We start from the raw sequence: 15,487 nt of genomic DNA on the forward strand, positions 1-15,487 counted from the left end.
CAATAGCACTGCTGAGGATTGCATGCAGTATGATGCTGCATACAAATCTGGTCTGCTATTTTCAAAAAAGGAGAAATGAAACTATATTTAGAGCTGTGCCAGAACAATCAGAGGAATTACGGATCCGGTATTTTATGAAAAGAGGCTGAAGAAGGCCATTGAAATGAAGACTGAAACAGGATGTGATTTCTCTTTAGCAACAAACCAGGAGTTACCTGACAGATCAAATATTTTTAAACCACCTGGCTGCTTAGGTCTGTTCAATTCATTTCCAGAAAGACCAGCATTTTCAGAGATCTGAAGTATCATCTCTGCTGTCAAGTTGCAGGAAACCCTCCAGTTCTTCTGGTGTCACGGCTTTATGGGTTGAACTCCCCATCTTTCTGCTTCAATTCTGCTCTCGGGGTATTTTGGATTCTCTATTACATCCAGAATGTCACAAAATGCAGAAATTTACAAATTCATTTAATTAAGTTTCATAATTAACTTTCTCTGAGTCAAATGAAACCATTCAAAAATCAGCTATCTTGAGAACTACAGCTATTGTCTCACTAAGTAATTAATATTTCTGCTGGTGCCTATTGTTTACAGACACAGAGCAAAGTACCTTTCAAGCTTCTTTTAGTTATCTTCCACATTTCTGGAAAATTTCTTTTCCAGCTGGGTAATAGCTGTTTTTCCATTCAGGGCACGCTCCTATTTTGTGCTATTTCTGTAACTATTTGAAGAAATTGCTCAGAGAAAAAAAAAATTAGAATAAACCTACTTCATTTAGCATCTGAATTCTAGCACTGTTTAACCTGAACTTCTGTAGAAAAAGATACTTAATTCTAAGTGGCTCATATGACTTTTTTGTAGATGCATCTGATCTAAACTAAGTTTCTGTAAAACTAATAGTTTGTGTGTGTGAGAGTTGCTATTACTCAGCCCAAGCATCAGATTTCTAATTTCACCACACACTGTACTGTATTTATTCTTTATATGACTACTAGGGAGATTATGTACTTAATATTCCTCACAATAGTTAAGATTTTACCGATGTATCTTCAGTAGGAAGCTTTCTGAAGCCAGAAACTTGCTAATTAAGCAGAAATTAAGTAGAAATGTCAGTCAAAAGATTTTAAGGTGCAGGTAGAGAGGACGTGACATCAGCTCTCACAGGTAAATGCCCCATCATAAAGAACAAGAAAGCAAAATCTTTGGAGAAAATTAAGGTATAAAAGAACACCCTACGCTGTAATTTTGTGTCTATTTATTGTGTTCTCCCTTTCTCTCTGAGGAAATGAGGAAGAGGTTGTAGTGTCTAAAAGACAACAGAAGCATGACAGATTCCACCTGAGGCTGAGAGGAGATGATATCCTGACTTGTGAGGAAAAAGAGTAGGGGGCAACTGAGATTCTGAAATATTCTGTAACCATGAAGGGCCAACGGCTACAGCAAAGTAAGTTCCTGAATTGCATTTGCCCTTTTCACAGCTGTTATCACACTGGAGAGTCATTGTTGTCTATGATCATCAACTTTTACAAACAGCCTTTCTCTTCCTCTACTGTTACCAATGGATGAAATCTATTCTGAAAGAAATTCTCATTATCAGTCCACTTTGACGTTGATCTTTTTGTTACCAAATTTCAGCCTCTTCTCTTTGCTAACCTCTAAATTGCTATTGGGATTTTTTTGTTTGCGTTTTTTTTTTTTCCTTTTTTTTCTGCTGGATGCCAACACTGATAATCACCTTATGGGTCAGCTGAGTTCTTTGCTACAACAGATTTTTCCATTTCTTTAAAAAAATCATTTCTCTAGTGACATCATTCTTGTTATGCTATTAAGCTTTACTGAGTTACATAGGAATAACTTTCTACAGGTCTACCGTGTACTTGGCTCTTGGGTGTACTCATGCATTCCCACTGAAAGGATCTGTAGGTGGGTTTAAATACATTTTTTTTCTGATTTAAAAATCCTGTCATATTTTCTGTATTAAGACCTAGGCTAATATGCATAGGTCAATGAGTTTGAAGTCAACGGTTTCATTATATACGTGGCCAAACAACTTTGGACAAACTTCGCCTGAAAATGGTATCTGTAAATGATTTTAATATCATGAGAAAAGCTTTTACAGGCAAAACACTACTTGGATTTCATTTAAACTAACATTTGAATGGGACTTTTCCCCATCAGCCAGTAGATGGAGATGTAAGCTCAGTAATTACTGCATAAACCAGCTCTTTGGCAGTCCTTGATACAATTGAAGGTTTGTATAATACAATTTAACCGAGGTTAGATTTCTTAATAAGCATTAGATGAGACAGATGAAATCTGTCTGCAGTTAAGGCCCATCTATCAGCCTTCCTTGCCACAGACATTCTTACCGCCTATGGTCAGGTGTGCCCGCGGAGCTTAGGAAACTTTCATGTTCAACAAACTATTAATGAAAGTAAAAAGGCAAAAACTTAAACAGGTGACCAAAAGACATATTTTCTAATACCTGACCACGTGTTGTCAAGTATTTTAAAAAAGCTTGATCAGTATTCTGTCATACCAGATTAAAAAAAAAAAAGCAGTATAAAAAAAAAAGTATAGTCTCAGTCATCCCAATACCCACATTTTGACAAGTTTTGAGTCCTTTCATGCCTACAGAAATTATGATCGTGTTATTACCTTCCAGTAGATATACGAATGTTCTTAAAATATTACCACTTCCATTGGGACAGTCACAATATTCTGTTTTGGTATTAAAAATTTATGACTCTATTAAATTATCGTTGTAGGAACTCATACTGGAAATTGGTTGCAATAGCAATAATGTCTTGTGATTTACGAAAAATGCAATCATGTCTCTTAACATCACTCTGCTATGGAATAATAATAATATCCCTATTTAGCAGAAATGGAAACACAAACAATTACAGTAATATAGGATAAACTGTAAAAATTAAGGCAATATAGTTGGACATTTATAATATTTTCTTTGTTTTGGTTATGCTGCTTGATTTAAGGTCAAATGAGAACACCCCTGAAATAACAGGGCACATACGATTTAGCTATATGAACTAATTATATATTACCAAACTAAAACTGACAAAGGACTATTCTTCCCTGAATGGCCTTTGAATAAGTCAGGAACAAACAAAGATTGTGCTTTGAACAGTTTTGGTGTTTAAACTGTCATTCTGTCAAAAAGAATCACTACAAAATGGGCTAGGCATTACAACCTACTGCAAAGCAGGGAGCTGGGGACTTGAAACATTTCCTGTGGGCTGAGAACTTAGGAAGTTCGCTCTCCTTCAGTGCCTTCTGGGAGTCTCTTCGAAACCACTACCCTGAGGTCCCCAGACAGTGGTCTGAAAACACTGCTCCAAACTACTTTCTTCCCCGCTGTTTACTTTTTCCTTGGGTACTCTGAGAGGTTCTTTGCATGTTTGCAATGCTTTGAAGGGGAAAAATGTTGTTACTGTTCTCCCACTGTGCTCCTGGCTTATCACCATCTCTTCCACTCCTAATTCACTGCATGTCCACAGGTCATTTGTACTCATGGGAAAACAGAGAGGTTATTTGCCCTAGCACAAAAAAGCCGGTGAAGTTCTGCAGAATCAGCTAAACTTCCTGCTGGAGAACCAGGAGAGCGGAGGGAGTGGGGTCTCCTCTCTCCTTGCAGGCACCTCATTCTCTGTAGGGGGTAAATGGACTTGTGTAATTTAATGCCTACAGTGCCTCTCCAGCACTGAAAATGACTCTGACACACCAACTTAACAACAGAAAACATCAGAGGGGTTGATTTTCCAAATAATTCACTTGAAGAGACAGTTATATGCTGTTTTCCCACAAAGGAAATAGATATTTTCAGAAATGAGCAAAGCTGATATATGAATCTTGTTCCCTGATAAAGGACACTGTCTTGGCAGTTTATGGAACAACAAATGTCAACTGTTTTGAGCCTCATTTGTTCCTGGTCTCTCAAAAGATATACATAGCATTTTATAAATAAATTAACACAGCGAAATTTGGAGTGTTTATCACAATTTTCACCTCACAGGTTGCTGGAGGCATTTGCCTTTGCCTCTTAACAAAGCTTGTCTTCCAGCTAGAATAACGATATTTTGGTTGCTTATATGAAAAGAAAATAGATGCTAGTGTGTCTGGGGATAATTCAGAATGTGATCTTGCATGTCTTATTTCTAAGGTCCTCATCATGTCAATACCTATACTGAACTCTCCTAATATTTTAAACAAAATTTCTATAAACTCTCTTTTTCTCACTTAAGTCTCAGATAAAAGATCTGATTCACAGATAACTGCCAGGGTTAACAACTACAGAAATATGGAAGAGACATAATGACTGTCAGAGAGATGCAAAAACTGCTGACAGCCATTACTAAAAAGCAATCACCTATAACCCAACATCAAAATGGAAATTATCTTGAGACAGTATCTGCAAACATTGTCCTACATCTTGATTCAGTTCAGTGTTGCATTAAAAACCTGCACGGTGCAATTCAGCAACCCTACTCCATGGAGCTTTAAATAGGGCTTTGTGCATAACTATCAGTTTGGAACGTGCCCATGAGGTCCTAGATCTTGGTCTCAGGTATGGAAAGGGACCTGAAGAGCCAGCTGCCATTGTGCTGTAAATCTGATGCCATCTAGAGCATGTAGAGGAAGTCTTGTGTACTATTTTATGAAGGTTTGCTCGGCAGGAAGCAAGGCTTCCAAATCTGACAAGTTTTCCAGGGCCACAGGAATGGTACATACTGTATTTTTGGCTGAGAAAATGGAGGAACCACTGGATGTATTGTTGGAAAGCCAGAGACTTTGCATATCTTGATTTCTGGCATGGACCAAACAGACATTCTTACAATCAGGATTTAGAACAGTTTGCCATTCGCATGAACCTCAAATAGAGCTCAAATAACATTGTAATAGACTGTAAAAATTGGAGGGTTAACCAGAATTCAAAAATCTCAGCAAATTTGAGAAGTGAAGTAAACAAAGGCAAAAAAGATAAAATTCAACGTGTTCAGTCACAAAGTATCACACTGATCTAGGGATAATGAAGACAGATCACCTTTTCGGACATGGCACTTCAAATAGATATGAAGACAAATGCCTTGCCTTCAAACATCTAAAATCTGAATTACAAGAGGAGGAGGATGAACACTTGGCTAGATACCAGTTCTGCAGAAAATGATGTGGAGGTTACACCACAGCACAAGCCTGGCATGAATCGACAACGTCAAGGAAATATGAACAGGAACATAGCCTCTGAGACAGGCAAAGTCACCCACCTATTCTACTAGGCAATGACAAGGCTTTGGCTGGTGCAGTATCTGCTCTTGGTATGGAAAAAGTCCAGAGGAGAGCAAAGATAATAATCAGAGATCTAGAAAACATGACTTATTAAGAGAGACCAAAAAAAAAAAGATAATTTAGTTGAAAATGAACAACGAACTGATCTGACATGAGTCCTCAAGTACTTAAAAGGTCTTCTCCCAGTGTACAATGTACATGACAAAATATAAAGGGGTTAAAGCTGTGGCAGGAAAGTTTCTGATTAGATTTTATGAGAATAGTACTGAAACACTGGCTATATATAAATTTCTTCCCATCCCCTTCTTTTCATGCTTCCAGCACACACTGCATTGGCAGCTTAATTTCTTCAGAGTGGAAGCCAGAAAAAACTCTTCACCTCAGGGCTGAGGGGGTCCTACACCAAGATAGCTGGACAGTCAGAATTATTCTGTGTAGACAAAAAATCAGAAGGTATGTATTGGCAGGTGAAGATGCTTCTATGCCATGCTTAGTTGATTGCTGTCTCTGAAAAAAGAACCATGGGCATTGGAGGGGAAAGGAAGAAAAGCACTGTGATACTGTGGAGTATCTGGCAGACCATGTAGAGTAAGTGGGAAATGACACACACACATACCCCCCCCCCCCCCCCAACCCCAACTGCTCATACGGGACAGACGCTAAAGAGTATTAGTAAACTTGAGCCAATGAGTATGTATGGAACTTGCATCAGTGTACACATTTGGAAGCAGTTTGGCACAGAGGGGTCTGACAAAATCAGTCATTTAAAGTCTTTGTTCTCTCTTCTGTTGGAAGCAACTCCAGCACCAGATTGAGGCTTTAGATAGCAATAGGTCATTCTTTAAAAAAACCCCCAACAACAAACAAACAGAAATGGAAGTGGATGCAGAGGTCACTCCCAACTTTACGCTGGTAAACGCTATAAAACATAAGAGAAGGGTGTTGGTTTTCTGTTTCTTAGTACCAATAGGTGTCACCAAATTCCGCATGAAATTTCTAGAGACAATGGCTTGAAAATATACAATTAAAAATAGAAATAATTATTTTAAAAGGGTGATTTCTTTTTCTTCATGGAAAATTGTTCAGATATGATTTAAAATTTTGAAAGCCAAGTCATCTGTGCATCAACAGCATGTTGATAGCATTAAATAGCTTTCCTCTATGCATTGAGCAACATATCTCTGTCTTCTTCTTGGCCACCATCCCAGTCTTTTTTATATAAAGAAATATTAAATTCATGTCCAGAAGCTACTTAGTTTTCTAATTACTGGTAGTTTTGGTGACCCACTATGAATCCGCCCCAGCATATGGGCATATAGACTGTCAAGCTCTAAAGTTAATACTTGCGTGAAGTAGCAGGCTAACAGCTCTAGAAACATTACATTAAAGATGTTTACATATTTATGCTAACCATGAAGCTCCAAGTGTGAAAGAAAATTGGAAATACGAGTTTCCACAGAAGCCGAAAAACATAGCCACTTTGGCACTGCAGCATCAAGGCATTATGAACAAATTTAGTTCCCTTTTGTCTTGGGAGGCGTGAGCCACTAGCAACATTAAAGTGAAAAGTTGTGTATCAAACTTGAATCTACCCAATTCAGCTAGTATGTAGGACTCTACTAATTCCTTGAGTGACTCTTGTGAGGTTATAAAAATTATACCAGCAGCAGCTTTTTATCCTTGATAGTTTTGGTTTTTTTTATTCTGACATGTTACACTCTCTGTAGAGTTATCTCTTCTGAACTGGCCTTCAGAGAAAATGTACTGGTTGTACAGAACCTCTGCACTGAAATCCCACCAAAGGCAGGAGAAAATGACTGAATATGCATATCTTCACTCATAAATGGTGTGTTAGTGTCAGCATTTTTCACTGAAAAAAATTCTGAGATTTTCATGGGGCCGTGTGTGGATGGCAGTTTGTAAAAGCTATTGTTATCTCCACTAACAGTCTTCTACAGACCATAGCCTGTCAAAACAATAAATCAAGACCTTAAATTACACAAACTCACACTGGTTGGAGACTGCTTCTCTGTAGAATAACGCCTTTGCATCAAGTATTCCTGTAGCACAGTTCAAAACAGTAGATTACACTCAGGCTTTAAAAAAATAGACGATTGTTTCTGGTTGTAAGAAGTTTTATGAATATGTTTATAGGCAGAGATCAGCCATAAAAGACACAGACTATAAAGCACTGGAAGCTATAGAACAGAAATCATTGTCCAAAGCACTTTCTAAACTTCAGAAAATGATCATAAAATTGTAAAAGTACTTGTCAGATTTGAAATGCAGTCTTAGCAAAGACTTTCTTTGCACCAACACATTGCAAAAAGTATATATAGATACTGAAAGTAAGGAGCTGCAGAAAAAGACAGTATTTCTGAGAGTATGTCAAATTCAAATAAAAGAGCACGCTGACAACAGCTTGCATAATAATAATAATATTATTAATATGATTTTAGGTACGCAATTCAACAGAAAGTGCCAAGTAATCTTCCAATCTAACACACAACTGGCTGCATTAAGGTCATACATTACATCCAAGGTTGAGAGTCTGTGATGCAAGGGAAGAGAAAAATGTATGGATCACCTAATTTCATCCCTTGAACATGTTCATAATTTTACCAAAAAGTACATCCATAAACTATAAGCGGCCCCTATTACTGTGAGACCTCAACCCTATAACCTTTGCCAAACTCATACCCAAGGTAGCCTTGCGATGGTGGAGTGATTCTATTCCTATTTTATAAATAGAAAACTGAGTACAGGAACTAAAATGCCTCATCAGAGGTTACAAAGTTGCTTCTACTTCCTTGGCTAGCCTAGTATTTGCCAAACTATTGCTCTGGACGTTTGCTGGAATGACACAATTCTCAGCTTTGTCTCCCTTCAGGAAGGTCTGGAGATGACAGCTCTACATCAGAAGGCAAACAAGGAACTCTTGGAGAGTAAGGAGTGGCCATATACCAAAAAACTACTAACTTTCCCAGATAGGTGCTAGAAGTCTTGGCATCCATTAAGTAGCACACCACTTCTTTCATTGGTTAGGATTTCCATCTTGAGTTGCAATTCAATAGCAATGCTGTTAGGTCTCACCCGCACCTTTCCCTCCCTCCTGTATCATAAAGTTACACCACCACAAAACTGCTCCAAGGAGCTGTGCAGCCCTTTCCTACTCTGATTGATCTATGCTATATTAATCCTCTCAATTAGTTCATGGTTTTTCCAAATAGTTTTTTGAGTTGAATTGTTGATGTTTTCTTGCCTGGTTAAAAATATGTTGCTGCTGGTGTGAATGGACACTGATGCCCGTTTTCAGATCGGGCATGTGATAACATGAATTGATGTAATGTAAGTGCTGCCAGGAAATAAAGAGCAGTCATCCCCAGCAGGCTTGAGCATATCAAACCTCTGCTTTAAACTTCCACAGAGCTTTTAGCCCAGACAGGCTATTAAATCATACAAACTGACATGCTGTATATCACAGTCCATTATAGTAACAAGGTTACCCTATTAGTTTAAGTGGCAATCGCTTGGGTTAGGCAAACTCCTCCAGAGACTAGAGTGCTTGCACCACAGAAAGAAACAACCACACAAGAGCAGGCTCTTATGTCCCAAACCTATATGTCCCATAAGGGCATGCTCCCAAACCTCTGCCATGACAGAGAAACAAACCAGAAAGAGATAATATGCCAAGGTGGTCCTTGCCACAAAGGAGGTAAACATCTCTGGTCCTCCCTGCTTATAGACTAGAAGAAAATTTCCCAAGTCATCTCAAATTCTGCTGAATGATCATTGACCCTGGGATCAAGACAGTGAGCAGCATCATGACATGATGATGATTTCACGATTGTCTGACAACTTCCCACAACACATCAGAACGCCAATTTGCTCTGTGTCGTTTACACAACCCTGAATGCATCAGAGGAAAATAGCATGAAGCCCCCTTCAGAATATATTGGGGTAGTTGTACATGAATCGCAAGAGAAAAATCACTACAGCCAACTGTGATGAGCTGCAAGAGTGACAGATCAGTTGAATGCAATATAAAACTTCTGTTATTTCTGTGGCACAAGAAAAAGGGAAATCAACAAGGAGTTCTCAGACTTAGTCTCTGGATGGGAAGGCAACATTATTAGGGGTGAAGTCCAATTTCCACGCCTCTAAGGATTCAATGTGTCGTGAAAAACAGTGACACAGATCTTTCAGAAGAATTGCTAATCTTAAAGGCTACATGAGATCATGTATGGAATAGTTGCTAAACTTTCCTAAACGCTACAATGAGCATAGAGCAATATCCAATAATTCACACAGGAGCTTTGATTGAAAATACATTTTATATGGCTTTAGTTTGGTTCAGTAAAACCTATGGGAAACTTGGCATGCCCAGTGACAAACTACATGTGAACCAAAATGATAAATTTTATAGATGAATGCAGCCTGATCCAAATGCAGTTATAAATTTCTCATGTGACTCCCAGGTTGGTGCTAGTATATCATCTGTACCTGAATTCAACACTGGGCAGGCTGGAAGCTTCTGAGAGTGTTATACATTCCTCAAGTCATAAACATCAAGCCAAATCTTGGTGTAAAGCTACTTGTTGTGAACAACTGCAGAAGGCCTGAGAATGGGTGTGGGTGTACATCAGGAAAAGCTGAGATCTGGAATGAAGCTCCAAGTGCTGTCACAGTGAAGGGTGGAGATGCTGCCTGAGCGGCACTGCAGGTGTATGAACAATAAACCATGCCCACGCTCACACCACAAATGGATGAGAATGTCTAGATTCCTCACAAGAGGGATTTTGAACTGAAAGACTGTGTCCAGATAGATAGCATCCAACAGGAGAGTACCTGACAAACACCGATCATAGTGGAGTACAGTTTAAAAAAAAAAGCAGGGAAAAATTAATTCCAGAAACACTAGCTCAACTGGCATTGAAGCTCAGTAAGCTCTGTGCTACTGTCACACCAAAAGCCTACCTGACAACACTTCAGTTTGTTGTGTCAACAGCAAACTCTCTGCTGATGTCTGCTGCAGCAGTATTTTGATCACGTGCAGATGGAAAGCAAACGTATCATTCAGATAATACAATGACTGCTCTTAGGTCTTCTGTAGTTTGATCTGGTTTTATGTACATTATTTCTTAGGCTGATGCGACCTTTTCTGCTTAACACACATACTGAGTTGGCATTTTAAGTGAGGGAAAAAACTCATCAGCGCAATTTTTGGATCATGTACCCATTATTTGCTGGTGTTTTACTAAAAACACTGGCAATTTTCCAGTTCATTAAGGATCAGCTCTGATCTGATGCTGCTGGCAAGAAATAAAGCTATTAGGATACCAATAGTAAAATATTTAACCTAAACAAAAAAAAAATCCCTACTGCTTACAAAATAGTAACGTAATAATTATGGTGCTGGCTGAAGCCATTTCTAGTTTTAGTATATATGCACCTAAAGGAAAACTGTTCTGTCTCTTTAATTCTATAGAAGCTGTCTTGGTCAATTAAGTTACTGATATCTAAAATGGTTTGTAACATTTACCATACTTGTTGTAAAGCAAGGTATAAAAGCTTGAGGTGTCAACAGAGAAGGCCCTAGGAGAAAAGCAGTACTGACTTTGAATTAGAAAATAATTCCTCCCCTAAGCAAAATTCATACTGGTTATTTAAAACACTTCTATACCCTCGCCATTCTAGGCAGAGGGTACTTTTGAGCAAAGATATTGTCCTAGCTCAGCCAGCCTTCAATCCTGCTGTCATGTGTGGGGAAGGACATGGTGGTTCCATGTGCACTGCTGCTTTTCCACCTGCATCGCTCTGATGCAGATGCTGTGATAGGGAAAACAAAGGAAGACTCTCACTGATTTGTGTAAGAACTGGGAAGCCTTTCCACCTTTTTGGGGAGATGACTACTCAGATTACAAGAGATTTATAGGTTGTATTGTCCTATATGTTGTTCCTTGCGAAGCCATTTATCTGTGTGTCTTATGAATGTAGGCAGGGCAAGGTGGGTATCAACTGCTGCCATGCTGATCGTAACAACAGTTCATGCAAAACCACCACATCTGTTCTGTAATGCACAAAGCCTCGTCTGTTCTAGAAAGTTTCCTACGACTGACTCCTCTTCAGGCCTCTCTTATCTTTGAGAGATGCATACTACAAACTGCAAATGTGTGAAATGGCTGATAAGCAACCCTGTAGCTACGCTGGCAATATAGAAGTCTTACTTATACACAAACTTCGAATGCTGAATCAAATTATACGATGTGCTAGGTGACTTTCAGTAAGAGGCAAGAAATTACAACTGCTCAGAAGACCAGGAAGACTTGTGGAAGAGCAATCGAGGCTCTAGCAACTCCGGAGTGTTATGTGATTGCACTAGCTGCATCTATGTTGTGGAGTGGTCACATGGGCAGCTGATGGAAAGTACTTATCAGCACTTACACCAATGCAAGATGAAGACTGATGGGCCTAGATGTAGATAAGTAAAAAGGAACAAGCAGAATAATGAAAATAAGCCCACCGAATGCTGCAGTTACCTACTTTTCCCTATACAGAGCTGGTCATTCCCTGGATATAAGGGTCAATTTCTGCATGAATCAGATCCATTACTTCAAAATAGTGCAGAGTCTGGGCCAGAGACACAGGTTTTCTGTTGCTATTGTTTCCAGGTTTTGTTTTGGGCAGGAGAAAATGCTGAGTTTTTAAACTGGCAAAACCTGCAGCGTGGAGTTTCAGCCAGGACTATTGACAGCATCAGAGCCAGTCCTGCTGCCAGCCTTGCTGGGATGCGCACTGTGTGAGAGACCTGGAGACTTTGCCACATTGAACCACGTCTGTCTGTCTGTCCTCTCTATGCTGATGCGGATTAATCCTAGTTGATCCTTACGTGAGAATAATTAAAAGAAAAAAAAGAAGGATCTACCTTCGTGAAAAGTAGATCACTCCTGTGAATGAGCTGATCTATATAATACTGGGATCGGAGGCTGGCTTATCAAAAATTATTTACAAATCAGCTTGACACTGTTTAGGTTTAACAGCCCTATGTTTTAAGTTACAGCAATACATATACAGTAGCAATATCACCAGTTATAAACAAAGCATCTGCCGGCAGAATGTGGACTCAGCTATTAATGCATGTATTGCATCAATCTCCAGCAAAGAAAACATTAAACTAAAGGCTGTTCAGGAAGTGCTCTGTGGAATAAACAGAATAACTGTAGTCACATTCACTCCTTGTCCAATGCCAATACTTTCTCCTAACTACAAGTATGTGCCTGTTTCTTTTCTGTACAACCACTGGGCCAGAAAAGATGGGGAAGGTTTGTGTTTCCAGGCACAGCTTGTGAATTCTGCAACTTGTTGCCCTGATCTTTTTCCTAGTTTTGAGGTTTTATAAACCTGTATAGAAGCTGTTTGCTTCTACTACTTTTCATTAGTATGAAGTAGCCTACATGGAAATTTCTGGGCTTGGATTCTTCTGCTACAGTCATCTTCTTTGCTTGTTCTGCTTCATGTTCCCACTCTCCCCTTTATCGCTACTTACTCAAAGGGGTCGCTGGGATCAGCTCTCTGGAGCTCTGGAGGAATCGGTATTCTTTTGTAGTACATTTCCCAGTCAAAAGCTCCTCGCATGGCATCCCCCGCCTGTGCCTCGTAGCCAAAATGATTGTGGTCAATGACATCGATCATAGGACACACGATGGTTTTGTGGTTTAGTGCAATCTGGTCTGAAAAATGAAAGTAGAAAATAGGAAACGGCATGTCTAGTCAAGCCATCTATCATATTACTGCAAAGTGAATCCCACAGGTTTTCTGATGTTTGAAGATTGCTTGCTTTGTTCCCTATGGCCCCCAAATAATTTCATTTTTCAAATCTGTATCAAACCTTTATCTAAAGTGGACTTAATGCACTTGGGCAATGATTAGAAGCATTTACAGTTCTTTAAAGGGAGGCATATCCCTGTGAGACCCACAGGATTCCAGTCATCTATATCTCTGTCACTTTGCTACTCTGAGCTGTCCCCAATCTGTCAGCTACAGAACAAGTCAGCAAGCAAAATGTAAAAATACACCTTCAGCTGTGGGGAGTGTGTATGGCAAGCTCCTGCAAGAGAGATTTGTGTTCCTAAATGGGAACCTCAGCCCTTGCAACCATTCAGCCGCTATTCCTGTGGCTCTGGTGTGCATCAGCTTTGAGATCAAATGCTACAAATTAAAGGCAAACTCCAACACGAAGAACAAAACAGGGCTTGTGTCCTTTTTTTGTGCCGATCTTTGAGATATAAAGAAGGCCCCACAGTATTATTCTTACTCACCCGTTTTCTAAAGAAAGGAGTTTCTTTTTCCTTTTTTTTTTAAAATTAGAGCTCTGAGGCTAAAACAAATTCCCATCTCTAGTATAAGGGCAAGGTAGGCCTGAGTCTGCTTTGGTGAATCCTATTGCTTAATCCCATAGAGCTCCTCAGAAAAGAAAGAAACATAAAGAAGATATTCCAACTGCAAGAACTAGGCAGAATAATAATGGTTTGAAATGAGGAAGTACAGGGAAAATTTGTAGCTGCATTGGCATGAAAGGACAGTAGAAAAACTATCTATGAACCCTTGAAAAAACAAAATCCCCAAATTCCAAGTATAATAAAGCTTTTTCTCTGAATGGTAGTCTAGATTCTTTACAAAATGTAATACACTGTAGGGCCTATGTGGAAAACTTTTTTTTTGTTTTTAAGGATTAGATTTCACTGGTGCTTGATAATACCCTAAAAAAAATCAGAGGGCTGAGGGCGGCATGAACACTTAGATAGGAAGGCAGGTAATACTAGTATAATGATTAATAATACAGATTCTGCTTCCTTGCTTCTGAAGGATTGAAATTAAGAAAAAAGATTTTAGCAAAACATTTGTAATTTTCATATTTATTCTCAGTTGTTGTTTAGAGACTGTCCAAATGGAGGAACAATGCTGACTGCTAGTGAGAAATTACGGTGCCTGGAGTTCAGCAGGTTTTTACATCCTTATCCTTTAATAGTGAAATAAATTTAAAGCATAGGCTCTCACAAAATTCTAGGAAACTCATCTCAGACATAATGGCTGCATTACTGTTGTTATTGCCAAATATAATTATATTCACTGGTATACTGTGTAGTGTTATCTGTAATCATTATGTAAAGTAATTTTTACGTAATCTCTTTCCTGTGATGGTCCTGCTAATAGTTATAGGGCTTATAATAATCTGTCTCTGATCCCCCCCTTCTAAATTGATTGGAGGAGAGAAACTAAATGGGATTGATTTGGCTGGAGCTGGTCAAAGGTAGACTCATAATACATTAGCATCCTTCTCTTGATCTTTAAAAGCCGCTGCCTTTAAATAGACTGAAAGATTGGAAGTCTCCAAGTCACATGCAGAGATAGCCAGGGAGAAAATCATTTTAGCAATGCTCAGACTCAATCCCAGTTTCTACAGCTCTGCAAGAATTTTGCAAGTAAGATGATGCTTACCTGCCTGTTCTTGTGTGTTTCTGCAGAACTTACTTCTCAGCCCCAAAAATGTTTTAGAGATGATGAGGAACCACAGGAATATTTTGACTTTTGAAGAAACCACGGTGTTTGTAGTTGTGCACACCAAAAGGCAGAGTAATCAAACTTGCAGCCTCAATGTTTCTTTCAGTATGCCTAAAATAATGAATTTTGGATACATACTTCTTAGGCTTAAATATAGCCCCAATATGAACTTAGGAAACAGAAAAAAGGGCTGTAGGGCTAGCTTACATTTAACAAGAGTGCTAGTATCATAGCTTTACAGATGTGAACATGCTGCTGCCTTTGCCAGCCACTGCTCTTTATCCCACCTGCTCCTAATGTAAGACACTGAAAGCCACAGCTGAAATGCTTTACAGTTTCTTTTCCATTGCCTTTACTCATCATCCTCTCAAATTCCTACTGGTCTGAAAATTTCCATGCATTATTTCAATGCATATATGCTGCGGATAAAGGGAAGAACAGACAGATAAGCATCATCGTACATGTAAAAACCTTGCACATTTGAGGGAAAGCCTGGGAACAAGAGGGAACATTGCTCAGAGCTTTCTCCGTAGTAATTTTAAGCAATATATACATACATATTTGAATTCAGCACTTTTAGTATCAAGCAGAGTGTGCAAATGTGGCAATAAACAGACGTTTTCAA

At 38.9% G+C, this 15,487-nt stretch overlaps 1 protein-coding gene across 2 annotated transcripts in view; it reads right to left on the reverse strand.

Moving 5' to 3' along the window:
• The window catches only part of GALNTL6 (polypeptide N-acetylgalactosaminyltransferase like 6), a 491,552-nt gene that overhangs the window by 70,140 nt on the left and 405,925 nt on the right, over positions 1-15,487 (reverse strand). For both annotated transcript variants that reach the window (XM_050896088.1, XM_050896087.1), the window contains one exon: positions 12,848-13,031. In XM_050896088.1, coding sequence (XP_050752045.1) covers positions 12,848-13,031 — 184 coding nt within the window. The remainder of the gene's footprint in view (positions 1-12,847; positions 13,032-15,487) is intronic.

This window comes from Gymnogyps californianus, chromosome 4 (assembly GCF_018139145.2).
Source record: "Gymnogyps californianus isolate 813 chromosome 4, ASM1813914v2, whole genome shotgun sequence".
NCBI lineage: Eukaryota > Metazoa > Chordata > Aves > Accipitriformes > Cathartidae > Gymnogyps > Gymnogyps californianus.